This window comes from Mirounga leonina, unplaced genomic scaffold (genome assembly GCF_011800145.1).
Source record: "Mirounga leonina isolate KUSES-001 unplaced genomic scaffold, KU_Mleo_1.0 Mir_165, whole genome shotgun sequence".
In the NCBI taxonomy this organism is placed as follows: domain Eukaryota; kingdom Metazoa; phylum Chordata; class Mammalia; order Carnivora; family Phocidae; genus Mirounga; species Mirounga leonina.
In genome coordinates, this window is record NW_023270415.1 from 50551301 (window position 1) to 50566093 (window position 14793).

The 14793-nt window shown below is 38.9% G+C and overlaps 1 protein-coding gene and 1 long non-coding RNA gene across 3 annotated transcripts in view; both read left to right on the top strand.

Moving 5' to 3' along the window:
- Positions 1 to 2517: 2517 nt before the first annotated feature.
- ZFPM2 (zinc finger protein, FOG family member 2) overlaps positions 2518 to 14793 on the top strand; it is a 454092-nt gene continuing 441816 nt past the window's right edge. For both annotated transcript variants that reach the window (XM_035011728.1, XM_035011729.1), the window contains exon 1: positions 2518 to 3251. In XM_035011728.1, coding sequence (XP_034867619.1) covers positions 3212 to 3251 — 40 coding nt within the window. In that variant the 5' untranslated portion in view covers positions 2518 to 3211. The remainder of the gene's footprint in view (positions 3252 to 14793) is intronic.
- Positions 3291 to 8765, top strand: LOC118015110. The gene is made up of 2 exons (XR_004680529.1): positions 3291 to 5507; positions 5956 to 8765. It is a non-coding gene; the product is annotated as an uncharacterized LOC118015110 (long non-coding RNA).

Genomic DNA, 14793 nt, shown 5'->3' on the forward strand with positions numbered 1-14793 from the left:
AGTAAATGTTTCTTTATTTCAGATTGGTTTCAGATCAATTCTTTTAGTACTTAAGGAAATGTTATTAAAAGTTGCATATTTTCTGCATTTAAAGTAACTTACATATGTGATTCTTAAATGATTTGTCTTTGAAAGCAGAAACTTTTCAAAATGAACCATTATGTAGAGATGAAATCAGTGAGTCCAAAAAATGAATAACTCATTTTTAAGTAAATGAGAAATTGTTTTGTGCTGTTACTTATACATTTTCACATTTATAGTTAAATAGTAATTTGCGATACACAGGGTAGTAGTTGTGAATTGTGGTTTTCAATATCACAGACACATTTGTTGCTGTGGTTTTGCAATATCATTCCCTGATGCTTTTCTCAATTGTGGTTTTCATAATCATTGTTTGATAGTCATGTAGCTGTGGTTTGGGGCTGCTATATCCATTTGGACAGAGATAATTGCTTATAGGTTTTGCTGTCTTTTAATTTCATAACCTTGATTAGTTAAACTAGGAAAAGAAAAATTGAACTTTAAATATCATCAACATTCTCATTAAAAATGACGAGAAAAACAAATTGTAATAGTATTCCTTAGTTTAATTCATTCAGAATGACTATAATTAATATATATTTATAAATTTATATAAACTATATCAATTTCTAATAATGCAGTCTGGTTATTTTATCATTCTTGCCTTGAATTCCCTGACTTTTGCTCCTTTCGGCTTTTAAACTGAATATTTAGCTGAGATTTATTTGTTTCTCTTTTGCTTTGCATATTTAACCATTTCAAATGCCAAAAGAAACACTAACTGTTATGATATTTTAATTCCAATGGGCATTCCTTTTGGCTGATATAAAAAGTCAGCCAGTTCTGTAAAAAGATCTTTAAAAACCATAATGTATAATACATCCAATTCTAAGCACACCAATTTAATTGTAATGAATTGAAAATTAAGGAAGCAAAAATCTGTAGTTCTCGGTCTGCTTATTCATCCCACAAGACAAACACACATAACCCTGCTTGGTACTTACGGCATTAATTTGTTGCTTCTTCAGGGGAGGGACTTTGTCATTTAGTGCGTTTTCCACTGCAAAGGACCATGTATTCTTACAACCTCATATGGTAATAGTACTAATGGTAATGTAATAAAATTCACAATTGGTCTTCAGCTTTGTATTAAGATTCTCTCAGCCATACCTTTCACAGGGCAACTCTTTACACCTTCCAGAAGATGTCCTGATGGGGTTATAAATGACACTGATTACAGTGCTTCCTGCACACTGAGCAGCCTGCATTATGCTCAATCAGCCCAGGCTCTCTGCTGACCCCCAGACCCTTTCAGAGTATCAAGTTTGGTGGGGCTCATAGGAATGGCTAGTCAACCAAACAAAGGGGGGCACAATTTTAGATCGGAATGGATGATCTCACAACGGGGGGGGGGGGGGGGGGAAGAGTCAGCAGTATCTGGGGGATACATGTCAACTGCAGTGGAGTTTATTAGTAAATACTGATTACATAAAGCAGCCGGTTCCCCTGCCACTTGGATAGAAGCTTCTTCCAGCCCACCCGGGAGTATATATTTAATACTCAGTATATACGAAACTATGAGAAACTAAACTAGCCTCATGCAGCTTAACTTGGCCAAATAATAACTGTGCAAATCACTTCAAAATTTGTTCTTCTTTTGGCTTGCAGTTTCCGACATACTACACACACAATAAATGAATAAGAATGAAACAAAACTTTAAAAGCTAAAGAACCATGAAATAGTTATTGGGTCTTACCTGCTTGGGAAATTATGGCAAGATCAAATCTTTTATTAGTCGCTGGCTGCTTCCCTGTGGCAGAAGAACTAAAGAGAATTAAATAAAGGTCCTGGGATGGGGTGGGACTTCAGAACTTCCACAGACTTCCTCAAAAAGTTAGTGTTCTGATTAGAGACGGTTCATTTCCCACCTAGGGCTAATCACCTAGCTAATGGTCCTACCTTTTGATATGAGGGAAAATATCTGCCTGTTTCCAAATTCGTAATTTTTACAATCTACAATGAAAAGTCGAGGTGAGAAAGAGCACTTTGAGGACGCCGCTCAGCATCCCATCCTTGCGGGCTAAGTGGGGGATGGTCCACGTCCGCAGCGGTCTCCTGGGAGCCTTGAGAGCAATGAAATGGTCTCCAGAGAGCCCGGGCAGATGAGAGGGCTTAACTGGCCCCAAGACACACAGTTGGCATTTGTGATCAGCTGCCTCTCGCCGAGGATTTTGCCAGGGGCCTAACCTTCCTGCCAAGAAGCTGGAAGGGCGGGCGTGGAGGCGAGGGGAGGGGGCGGCATAAGTGGAAGCACAAAGTTTACGAGGAGACTGGGATTTCTTTGTGCCCGGCTGGACGGGCGAGGCGTGGGGAGAGTTGGGGTCCATCAGAGGGGGCTGTGGGAAGAAGTTGCCTGGAGGGGTGCTCTGGCAGATGCCCAGAGATGACGCCGTGACAACTGCAGAAGGTGGCCCCCCTCCAAAGCCTCCCCACGCCTCTGTTCCCCCAACCCCCCACCGCGCTCCCGTGCACCCCACCCGACCGAGGCCGGGGCCCTCTTTTGCATCCGGACTGGCTTTGGATGCAGCCAATCCTCCTTTCGCTGATGGAATAGTCTCCCCTCCCCGCAGCCCCGGCGCGCCCCTCCCTCCCGCGCCTCGCCACCTCCCGCGGCAGAGAGCGAGCTGCGCGGCCCGGAGCGGCGGCGGCGGCGGCGGCGGCGGCGGCGCTCGAGTCTCTGCCCCGCACGCCGGGGAGAGGGGAGAGCGAGCGCGCTCCTCCTCCCGCGCCTTCCGCCCCCTCTCTCCCCCTCTCCCCTCTGCTCGGTCCCCCTTCCCTCCCTCCTTCTCTTCCTTCTTTTCGTGTTCCCCCTTTCCCCTCTCCTCGTCCGTTCGTTTGTAAATTCTGTTCTCCCCCCTCCATCGCTCTCCTCCTCTCGTCCTCCCCTCCCCACTGTCACACTCTCTCTGCCCCCCTCTGTCTTCTCATTTGCTTGCTCATCTCCAAACGTGGCTCCGCGGCTCCCGGAGGAGCCCAGCGCCCGGATCCCGCGCGTCCGGAGCACCTGGAGTCCGGCCCGCGGCGGCCCGAGCCTGGCCAGCTGCGGCGGCGGGAGCGCCGGGAGCCGAGGGAGCGGCAGCCCGGACCGCGGGCACCGCGGGAGCCCCAGTGGCAGCGGCCGCCGCCGAGATGTCCCGGCGAAAGCAGAGCAAACCCCGGCAGATCAAACGTAAGTTTGCACGCTGGGCCGGCAGTTGCCGGGATTATTTCTGGGGAGGGGGGCGCGCGGGGCGGGAAAGGGAGGGAGGCTCGGGAAATCCGCTCCCCGTGCCCCGGATTTGCCAAACTTTGCCTGAGCAGCGGAGGGACAACTAGTCAGTCACAGACAGACGGACGGCCCGAGCGCCGGGCGAGAAAGACGCTGCGACGAACAGCCTGCTCTTGCTCGCCCGAGTCTTCGCGCTCCGGGTTTCTTTTTAATTCCGACCCCGCGCCCAGTTAGTCCCGCTTGCGGTACCGTTCAGCCTGCCTGGGCAGCCCCACTCATTTGGGAGAGTCTTCTGATCGTGGTTGTTGTCACTGTTGTTGCGACTGACGTAGTGCTACTCTTGGGGACTACACTTTCAGCAAGCAGGGTGAGAACTTCGTTCTCCGAAAAGCCGGTTGGCCCTGGGGCGAGGGAGGCACCGTCCCTAGGCGGTGGAAAATCAGAGTCTGGGTCCCGGGCCAGGGCGGTGCCAGAGCCACGCCAAACCCGAAGCGAAACAAAAAGTAGGTGTAAAAGTTTGCGCTTCTGCCGCGGGCGGCCGTCCGCCTCCGCCCCGAGGGCGCGGGGCTGGCGGCGGGCAGGGCTGGGCCGGGGGCGCCGGGCCGCTCAGCCGAGCCGGGATTCGGTTTACCTCCCGCCCCGGAGGCGCGCGGAGTCCTCGCTGGGAGGGGCCGCCCGTCACTTCCCACCGCGGAAGCCGTGAGTTCGAGGCAGCCCGTGCGCCGCAGAGGGCGTGACCCGGAGCCCCCCGCGCGCGAGGCCCGGGTGGCGCTTGGAGGACGCCGCGGGGTCGAGGTACCTGCCCGAAACACACACACCGGCAGAGCTCAGCTCGGTCAACTTTTCTTGTCTTGCGGAGAATTCCTCCAATGGTGTTTTGTCGCCCTGCGACGCGTCTTCAACGCTTTGGCCGAAAAGGAGACGCAGCCTTGTTAGTTTATTTTTTTATTTTTTGCTAGGCTTGTGGTGTGTCCATTTCTGCGTGTTGCTTAAAGTCTGGCAACTAGTTTCAAACTGATCATAGTGTAATTTTAGGGTAAGGCTTTAATAGTATCCCCCCCCCCTTAATTATTAACCACGCTCACCCCACCCCCAAATGTTGAAAATTCTGTTTGGTGTAGTTTAAAAACAAATCTTATCAATCAGCTTATCCAGCGTGAAATGGGGTCCAGGCTGCAAGCAGTTGGCTACAGTTAAGTATTTCGATCGTTATATACATGTACAAACCTTGCCTTTCAGACATGACTCTGTGGCTTTTATTCAGTGGCTTTCTTCTTTACTTCAGTTCCTCTTTTATGCAACTTGGGTTAAAGCAGGGACTGAACTTATAGCTCAAAGCAGTTTTAATCAAGCAGAGATACCGTTGTTGAAGACTTTCACTTTTTCAGAGTGATTATCCATGGTTTTAACTAATTGCCTTTTACTTTTTAGTACTATTTATCGGGCCCCTCTATATAAAGGTTGCATTTTATATAGTACAAAACTGTGCATATTATAAGATACGATTATAAACATTAAATGTAAATGCTTTTTAGTTCATGGCTGTCGTCTAGATTGTTAATAAATAATTAATATTAATTGATTGTATGGCACAAAGACCATCTGATTCTACTTGGGAATACTTTGTTATCTTCTCAATTAGCTACATTAAATTTTTTTTTTTTTCTATCCTTCTATGTCCACCTCATATAACTGAAGATTAAAGCGTTGGAACTAATTGCTGATGCTACACTTGTGTTATAGGTCATAAAACATTTTAGTGGCTTATTTGAATGCTGTGATTTATTAACTATCAAAAATACTTGAAAGTTCTCTCATTTGAAAGTGAACAGATATTATATTTATATATTTGTTCACAGTGATCATTGCCTACTGATATATGCAAACATGTATTATTAATATACATGCATTTTAGACTTTTACTGGATTCAATTTGGGGTCACAGTGATAATCTATGCAAATGTGGACACGCTTCTCCCCTTGGACTGTTAAGGAGAATGAAAAATTAAACGTCTTTGAATTGTTATATTAGAGCAGTGCTGTCTAATAGCTGGAATTTTTTTGGGGGGGGGAGGAGTGGAATATTTAAATATGGTTTGACCAGCTGTAAAGTCATTTTGGTTGCAGCCTATCGACATTTGTCGCCTTTTGCCTGTCCAGGTACAAGAGGCAGTTTTGCAGATGAAGTTTGTCTTGATACTCGAAGTCATTAGTATGGTAGGTCTTTCCCTCCAATTTTAGTAGTATATAACAAGTGTAGCATTATTATTATTATTATTACAAATGACAGTGCTGCTTTTGATATTGTGGGTCAAATATAAGTTTGGAAAAAAATCAGAAAGAAATGCTTTTAGAAACAATAGCATTCCATGCAACTAATGAAACTGTATATTAAACTTGGAAGCGTCCAGAATTTGAAAATAAAGCTTTGGCACTGCTGATAAAGCTTACCCAATTTAGAGCAACTATGACAAGCAAAAGTCAGCTTATACCAGAATACCAGAAACTCTGAAGACAGTCAATTTAAAGGACAAAAAGGTTGTTGGGCACAGTTTTTTTTTTTTTTTTTCTTTTACTGCGTACAGTTCTCTGCTATCTAAAATTGTGATTTATGCAGTATTTTAATATTTTGCTTATTCTTTCCCCTTGGGTGCTCTCCGGGCAGCGATAAAAAGGCGACGCTGAAAGAGCACCATTAATTTGCTATGATGACTGGCCAGATAAGAGGAGATAATGGGAAAGATAAGCGGAGAAGATATACCATCAGAAACCCGATTATTACCATTAAAATTCCAGCCCAGCAATCTGCAGAAGCCTGATAATTCCTTCTCCGTTTCCACCACTTTGGATGATAAGGCAAAAAATAGTCACTCAGTGCTCCTTGATTAGACTGCCTGGATTTCCTGATAATACAGTGATAAATTATGTATTTTGCCCCCATGTTTTGTCCCAAAATTCAGATTTTTTTCCCTATTTCAAGACTATATTTTCTGCCCTCCCCTCAGAAGCTTTCTCTCCTGAGCTATTATTGTAATCCTGGTTTGATAAAAAGCCCTGATAGGATGGGAGGTGTTTGGTGTGGGAGCCATATCATGCTATCAGCCCATCTCCTCACACAGCTGCTTGCTGTTGTTGTTTTTAGCCTTATCACCTCCTGCCAATATGCCAATAAATTGCCCAGATTGTTCTCCATTCTGGGGCTGCACTGCAAAATTTATGACAGAAATGATGATTTTTTTTTTCTTTTACCAATGCATCTCTTTATGATTAGTAAACGTGTTGTGTGTGCAGTTTTACTGTTATTTTCTTCCTCGAGCTGTTGTCTCTAGTAATGTGTTTTCTGCCCTGTGTGTCCCCAACTTCAGTCACACTTAAGTGTATTGGCTGTGGGTTCAGGAAGAGATTTTTTTTTGGGGGGGGTGCAAATGCTACCTAGTAGTGAATGTGGAGGTTGAAAAGGGAGGGAAGAACTCAAATGTTTTATTTTCATACAAGATGAAGAAAAGGCACTCTTCTTTATACCACTGAAGTACAGTTTCCTTCAAAAGCAACTTTTACATTGCTTGATGTTTTCAAACATGTAGGACGTAACTGCTGTGTAGATCATGTGCCAAATAATTTGTGGTGAAGGAAAAAGAAAGGCTGAATTAAGAGGCAGAATTTTTTTTTTTGAAAAGTGAAGTAATATTGGGAATTAATACATACTTTGAAAGTAAGATGGTCCATGCGAAGAATAATCGTGTTAGCAGTTCCACAGAGGGGCTTTTGCAGAAGTTGGAATCCGTTCATATTGAATAAATTACCTTTCTGTTATTTGAGATGATCTAATAATTTCCGGCCGTACGGGTCCCTACCTTGCACACTGGCATTTTAATATTTTATGCTATTTTTTTAGAGTAGGTAGTATTACGTGTTTTATTTATAAAATGATTATTGTCTTAAAATGAGAGTGTTGCATATTAAATTTGTTATTTGATATATGCCAATGTGAAAATCTGTAACTGGATCATCTTTACAACCTTAAAATTACGTTATGCGAAGAAGTGGCTGTGGTTATTTTTCATTGTTTTAGTAGAGAGTTTTTTATTTTAGTGTTACCTGTGTTAGTGTTCAATACGTAATTTTTGGGTTAATTATCTACTGTATTCTTCTTCATATTATTTTTAAAAAGGCGTCTGGGATTGCTACGTACGTTTGAAATACATTGATCACCCATACTCAGGATGTCTTGCTTTTCATCTGCCAAATATTAAGACAGGGTTTTGCTTTGAAACAAATCACTCATTTCTTGTGAATTTTAAGGATAATTAAAGATGACATTAAAAAATAAGCCTTTCCCTTTGGTTTGTGATATGTCTCATGTTAGAGATTTTATTTTCTGCATCTTTGGCTGAGTAACATTTCGGAAAACCTACTTTTACACAGGCCATAAAGAAAAGAAAAGTGTATACTGTGTAATACTTGTTTTATTGATAACATAGATTGGTACCCTTATTTGAAAGGTAACAAAATTAATTTCTTTATTTACAGATTCGAAATATATCACTGCATAGAATTTTTCTTAATAAATGTAAGCGCATTTAGTAGAATTTTTTAAATAGGCAAATTTTAAATGGCTAATATACTAATCCTGGTTTTTTAGGTGTTAAAGAGAATATAAGAAAGTTTACCTCTAAAAGATCATTAATCATGAAGTCACTTTTTTTTTTAAGTTCAGTGGAGTCAACAATGCAAGCATAAATGCAGTAGCATTTTTATGCATAGTTGCTGTGAAAGAGTTTTTAAAACTTGGTGATATGACTTGGAATTAAAAGAGTAGCTCTTGTATTTTCCACTTCTGGTAACTTTCTAAAGTGGCTTTTTTTGTAAAATTATGGGGTAAGTAAAACTAAGAGGTTTAATATGTATCACAATATTTTTTAAACGAACAACTTTGAATTTTTCTGTTAATTATAATTAGAGACCTTAATAGTAATATAATTGTATCGGTTCAGTTACAAGGAGTGTAGCATCGCTTTGAATTTCACATAAGAGAACAGTGTTCATTGTAGACATCACAAGGTTACCAGTAATTGTAATTAAATACAGACATAGAAAATATGATGTGACTTTTGTCAATAATTATTTAAGTTGGTGCTATTAAATTGTGAAAGAAAACAATGCAATTAGATGATTTGCCTCTGATTTCTACATTATGCTAATTTAAAATTTTATTCTGTATTTAAGGGTTAAGGCAAAGATTTATACATTGTTTGTTTTGGGTTCACTGTGGGCATAAATGAAGATATTCTTCAATTATAGCAATTGTCTAGCCTATATCTGTATTTACGTTTTGCCTATATACAGTAGCGTAAATTAAGTTAACTTTGTGCTACAGTTAAGGTAACTCACTTCTGGTCATGAGCTATTCAAAGCTTCTCATCTGTGTTATTTCTGCTGTTTGAGGATTATTTTAGGACTAATGAGCTCTTCCATCACATGACAAAAACAAAGAAATGACACACTAATTAGCCCATTTTGCTATTAGTTATTATCACTGGAAAAGTTTTGAGAGAATAAGATTAAGGTAGTATGTTTGATAAAATGGCATATTTGGGACTAGATGTATGGATTTCTAGTATGGATATTTTTGCCTTCCCACATAGCTAAGGCAAATCAAGAGTGGACCTGTCATTTGCATTTTAATCACTTCCCCACTTTTCAATATGTAACTTTTGCGGAAAAGGCATATTAAATAAATAAACTGATTTTACTCATTTCTCCATTCTTTATTTTTACATTTCAAGAAAACACCTTCCCAAATGAACTCTCCTTCAAAATAATGCAATGTATATTCAAGTTTTAAGTAAAGTGATACCATCTAGAGGAAGTTTTTTGGCTTTTGGCTAAATTGTGTGAAGTATCTAAAATTAGGTTTATCTGGGAATAAAATACACTTTTCAGGAATGCTTTTTTAATGCAGTCTTTTTTCCAATAAAACGTGGGAGTGTATATGGTAACTTTGGAACCCTTATCCTCCAAGTCATGATCCCTTGGGCTTTTCTTACTTTCCTAGTTCCACAGGGCCAGCAGGACACTTCAGAACACTGTAGGTATTTTTGAAACCCTGTCTAATTCCACAGCTGCCACTGGGTAAAATTATCAGTTCATTCCCTCACCAAACGAATACCAGCAAAAGTCCGTTACTTCAGTCACCAGAGAATGTGTTTCTACCATAGACAAAAGGGTAAGTATGTGTTATCATTCAATAAGGTTGTGTTTTTAAAAGCTGAAATGCAATTAAATTAATAAGCTCAGACGTGGCAATATTTGGCATTCCAGAAAGAACTATCTCTTTAAAGGTATTAGCATAAAGATAGCACATTTGTTTATTATGCTTCCAAATCAGCTCCTAGTATCTCTGCCACAGGTAACAATTGACTTTTCAGGCTTCAAGTTAATAGCCTTGTCTCTTGCTTGTAGGGATCAATATTAGTATTAATTAATCACCATTATCGGCCCTAGGATCTGGTTCTATTTGTTGTTACATCAGCAAAATATCAATATAGAAAGTGGACTCTCTGATCGTCATGGCAACTTCATCTCTTGGGTCAAAGAAAGTTTATCTTATCTGTGCATAGAGAGTGGCAAACTGTTTAGGGATCTAGTTTGAACTCTAAGAACATTGATTTAGTTTTTGTTTGCGAATAGAGGCTGAATTCCAATCACAAGGGATGGGTAAGATTTAAATATTAATGCCGAGAGGCTTGTCGGATAGGGTGTCATACCATTACTCTCAGACTATCTGTTTGAGATGACAAAAAGGTAGAGAAGAATTGTCTAGTCAGGATTATTTAAAGGCTTCGTAATTTGTGCTTTGACAAATACTTCTAAAAAATGAATATATGATAATTACTAGGTCGACTGGTTTGGGTCAGGATTTCAGATGTGAAAAGAAGAGCCCGTTATTTTTTTCTCTTCCATCCCTTCTTTCCTGGTCCATTACCATCATATCCACTACTTTAAAAAAGTGCTTTTGAGGACCAGTTTTGTCTTGTGAGATAACCAGTCCCCTGTCTGAAACCAATAAAAGATCGTAAGTTGCCAAAGTGAGGAAACAAAATACATGCTATTTTGTTGATATTATTAAGATACAGTGACCACTGAAAATGAGCATTTTGCCCCTAAATCACGTCCTTGGAAATTCATCTCATTTTTCTTAAAAATTATGATTAAAGAACAAAACTAGATTTAGAAATAGTGCCTGAAATACTCTAGAGTAGGCACTAAATAAACTTTTAGGCACTGAATAAACAAATACGTTTGTGTATGGGGAAACCGTATATATCTCTCATGATTTTGGAGGCTTTAAAAATGAATGTCGAGTGCCTGGTGCCATATAATTGCTTATTCATTCCAGGCATTGTGCATAGAACAGCCAGAATTCAACTCTTTGTATAGTCTGCAAGGCAGTGGCAATTATCAGTTAATATTTGTGGTAATACTCCCACAGATGTAGACCAAGGAGTAGGTTCATTAGAAGCACTAGTATAATATTTAATATTAAATAGAACATTTCATCTGGGCATCTGCCATTGACTGCTTCGTTTTATTTATTTGTGAAAGTACTCCCCTTTGAATTGCTAGAAGTTGCTGAATGGTGTTAGTCCGATGATTTCTTGTATATTATTTGGTTTATGGTAATGCCAGATTTATTAGAGACCACTATCACAAAGATATGTGTGATGTAATAGTTTATATATAGGCTATCACAAATATATGTAATTTTAGTAGCATACCTGGAAGTTAGAACACCTAGCTTTTGTGTAGTCTATTAAACAATTTTTAAATTTTTGCTTAAATTTTAAAATACATCTAAAAATTATCTTTCAATGAGCATTTAATTGAAGATATATTTAATGTTATTTTTCAGTTGATTTCCTTCTTAAGAGAAATTCTTTTGAAGATGTAAGTTATTCTAATTTACATTTAGAAAACTTTGGCAAGCATCTCTTACTGAGACAATAAAAGAATTTTCCACCAGTTGACAGCTATATAATATTGCCTATGAAAAATTTCTTATAAGTGTGAGTTACTTGACATAGATTTTTCAGCCATAATCTCTAAAATTCTCTTACTGAGTACAAGATTTGCAAACTGTTTAACCAATTGAAGAATTAGTTACAAAATTTAGGGTTATAAGCAAATATTTGTCCTTCATTGACTATTAACCTAGAACTTTTAATTTTCTTGTTATACGTTCCTTTGTAATATAAAGATGGTGGTGTACCCTTTAAGAAAGACTTGAATTTGCTTTACTCTGGTATATTCTGAAGTTGTTGTGAGCCTGTAATAAACTGGGGATTAGAAGATTAAAAATAGTGAATTGACAAGTCTTCCAGTCCAACTGAGGGCCAGATTCCTCTAAATTTATGCAAAAAGTAGCTAAATATAATATACTATTAAGTAGTTTTTAAAATAATGAAAATAATAAATAATAGTAAATAATAAATACACTCAATGTTGTCCATTTCCCTCTTGCTTTTACTACATGTAGATTATCTCATTTTGGAAGAGTAATTTTAAAGGTTTTCAGACAATTCAATTACAAGATCGGATTATTCGTAATTCAGTGATAAAAATTTGTGCCACAGATTAACTTTAGTATATTTGGTATTCAAGAAATTTTTTTAATGTATTGTTTTATGTCCTACAGTAGCTATGTAAAAGGAAATTTTTTTTTCATATCACAAGCAGAAGCTTGTTTAATTCCCATATCTAGTACCTCCAAAACGTAAAATGCCATATACTGGTAAGCCTTCTTGCTTACTGTGTGTGCTGCGAAGTTCAAAGGCATTTGTTTTTTTTTTTTATAAACCTCTGTGAATTCAGTGGGAATCTTTGGGAATGATGTGTTTCTCATTATGTACAAATTATTTTCATGGTGTGTATTCTCATCCATGTCAAAATATATCACTGTAATACTTTGTGGTTTTTATAGCCAATGTCAGGGTATGTATTTATGTGGATAAAGTCTGTGGATAAATTTTATGCTGCTTTTAAAAGCCTTTTAAAATATAGTTAAGTGAAGTTTTTGAGAAATGAATGGCATATCGATCACATTGCCTGTTAATGAAAATCTTACATTTATTATCGAAGTTGTTTTGATTTTAGGGAAAATGCGAAAATGTTATTGCTCCTTGAAGAATAAAGAAGACAGAGTGAAGCAAATAGACAGTTGCTTACGCTAGCATAGATTATTTATATCTGCAAAATATCTGTATAATTTGCTGTTCTCAGATTTGTGCAAAAATTGTGTAACAGAACTTAGAATTTTAAAAATTTCAAATTTGTAACTTATGTCACGATTGTTTCCTTCCCTAACTACTTTACGTATAGGAATATATTCTGTAGCATGTCCTTAGAGCAGTGGGGGCCAGCTCACATGGATTTGGCAACAGCACTGAAGATTTAAACATTTTTTTTTTCCTTTGAGACTCCGGTCAATACAAATAGATAAAAAGGCTTTTAATTTTCCGAGTTATTTTTATTTGGGATAAAAGTGTCTGAATTTATACTGTGCACATTTATCAGTTAGGTCTTCTTTCTCTTCTTGAAGTGACATCCTGAAATCCTCCTTTTGATAGCCCTTCTGCCTCCTTGTCATAAAAATGACCACATTTTCCAATGACATTTGACTTGTACTTAAGGACTCTTGCATATTTTGGAAATATTGGGCTTCCCACAGCCAGGAACAGACTCAGTGTCCAGTGGAAACGGACCAAGATGGGTCGTGTGTAAATCTGAAATATGCAAGAGTTCATTTGCAAATATATTAGGTAGCTGCTAAAAATATCACCCCACTTCTTAACAGTGTGCATCTTGGACAAACAGGCGCATATTTTGTCATCAAGTTGCTTAAGCTTCTGAAGTCAGGGCTACAACTGGGTCAGATGATAAGATGAGCACAACAGAGAAACGAAGAGCGCGTCTGATAAAACCTGATTGATTGATGTCTGGCTTCCCCACCATCACAGGCAGTTGACAGTTAGTTTGGGATCAGATGATTTGGCTTTTGCGATAGAAGATGGGGCCCGGTAGGCAAGCCTGAAGGACAAAAAGGTCGGTTTCTGTGTACTGTCAAGTAATGCCGAGCTCCCACCAGGTGGGACGTTATTAATATTTCATTCTTTCTTTTTTAGGTCCAGGCCCTAACATTTGATAGTCACTTAAAGGCATGAAGATTCAGTCTACAAACAGAAATGTGTGACTACCTTCCTGTTTTGTTTAATTTAATGTTCTTACATTATTTATGTCATCAAGGGCAAGAGCATATGCTTATTTAATAAGTGTCATATTTTATATGCTAGTTTGCAATATAGAATGACTTGTGCCTATTTAATATTATAATCTTATAAGGTAAACTGTTATAAAAATAATCATAACGCGTAAATGGCCAAGGTTAATATTTTAAAAATAATGTTTATGGAGGAACATAGGTTTCCTGAGGGGAAAATTACAATGTAAATTAAGCTAGAGTTATCAGTTCCAAGTGTTTTGGTATTCTAGATTATGAGAAGCTTAGGTGAAAAAATATTCTAGGACACAGTTTAGACATGTCAGAGTTTGGGAAACCTTGGCTGTCACATTGGGAGAACTTTATATTTTATATAGGTCCATGGTAAGTGCCTGATAGTGCTATAATCTGCTGAAGTCTAATCTTGCTGGTGAGGGGATTTTTAGGATGTGTCTGTGTATTTGAATCATGGACAACCCCAAATTCTTGATGCATATGAAAATCGCCTTAAAAATATATGCTAGCTAGTTTATATGCTAGCACAGAACAAAATTATAGATCACTTTTGAGTTAGAGCATAATTAATAATTAGGATAAATATTCTTAGATGAAAGAAGGAAGGGAAGAAGGGATGGAAAGAAAGGAAAGAAGGAAGAAAGGAAGAAAGAAAGAGAAAGAAAGAAAGAAAACGAAAGAAAGAAAAAGAAAAAAGAAAGAAGAAAAAAGAAAAGAAGGAAGGAAATTAGAGTAGGTCGTTTTAGAGTAAAACATTTTCCAGTTTGGGCCATGAAAATTAGTACAACTGTTATAGGGTTGGAATTTGGACAGCTTGGATTTGAATTTAGATTTAGGACAGTTTGATACTCCCCAGAAATCCTTTAGGATGTATCACTTTTCTCTTGAGTTTTAAGGGTCAGATCTCCAAAGGACAGTTGGGTCTCAGCTCATACTGTAGGCTTAATATCAGCAAGATGAATTCTGCAAGGTGCTGTATTGCTGATAGTGTAAGTGGAAGACTGTATGAAGCACTTGCACCCAAACCTGAAGTGGTACTTGCAGTAAGTGACCGGGAAAGGGGGGCTGATGGCCGTGTCAGCAGTGATTGGTAATACTTCCAAGAAAGGTGCTGTAAGAAAATGACTTGGTCTCTTCTACACACATTCATAGGGAATGAATATCTATCTATCTATCTATCTATCTATCTATCTATCTATCTATCTATCTATC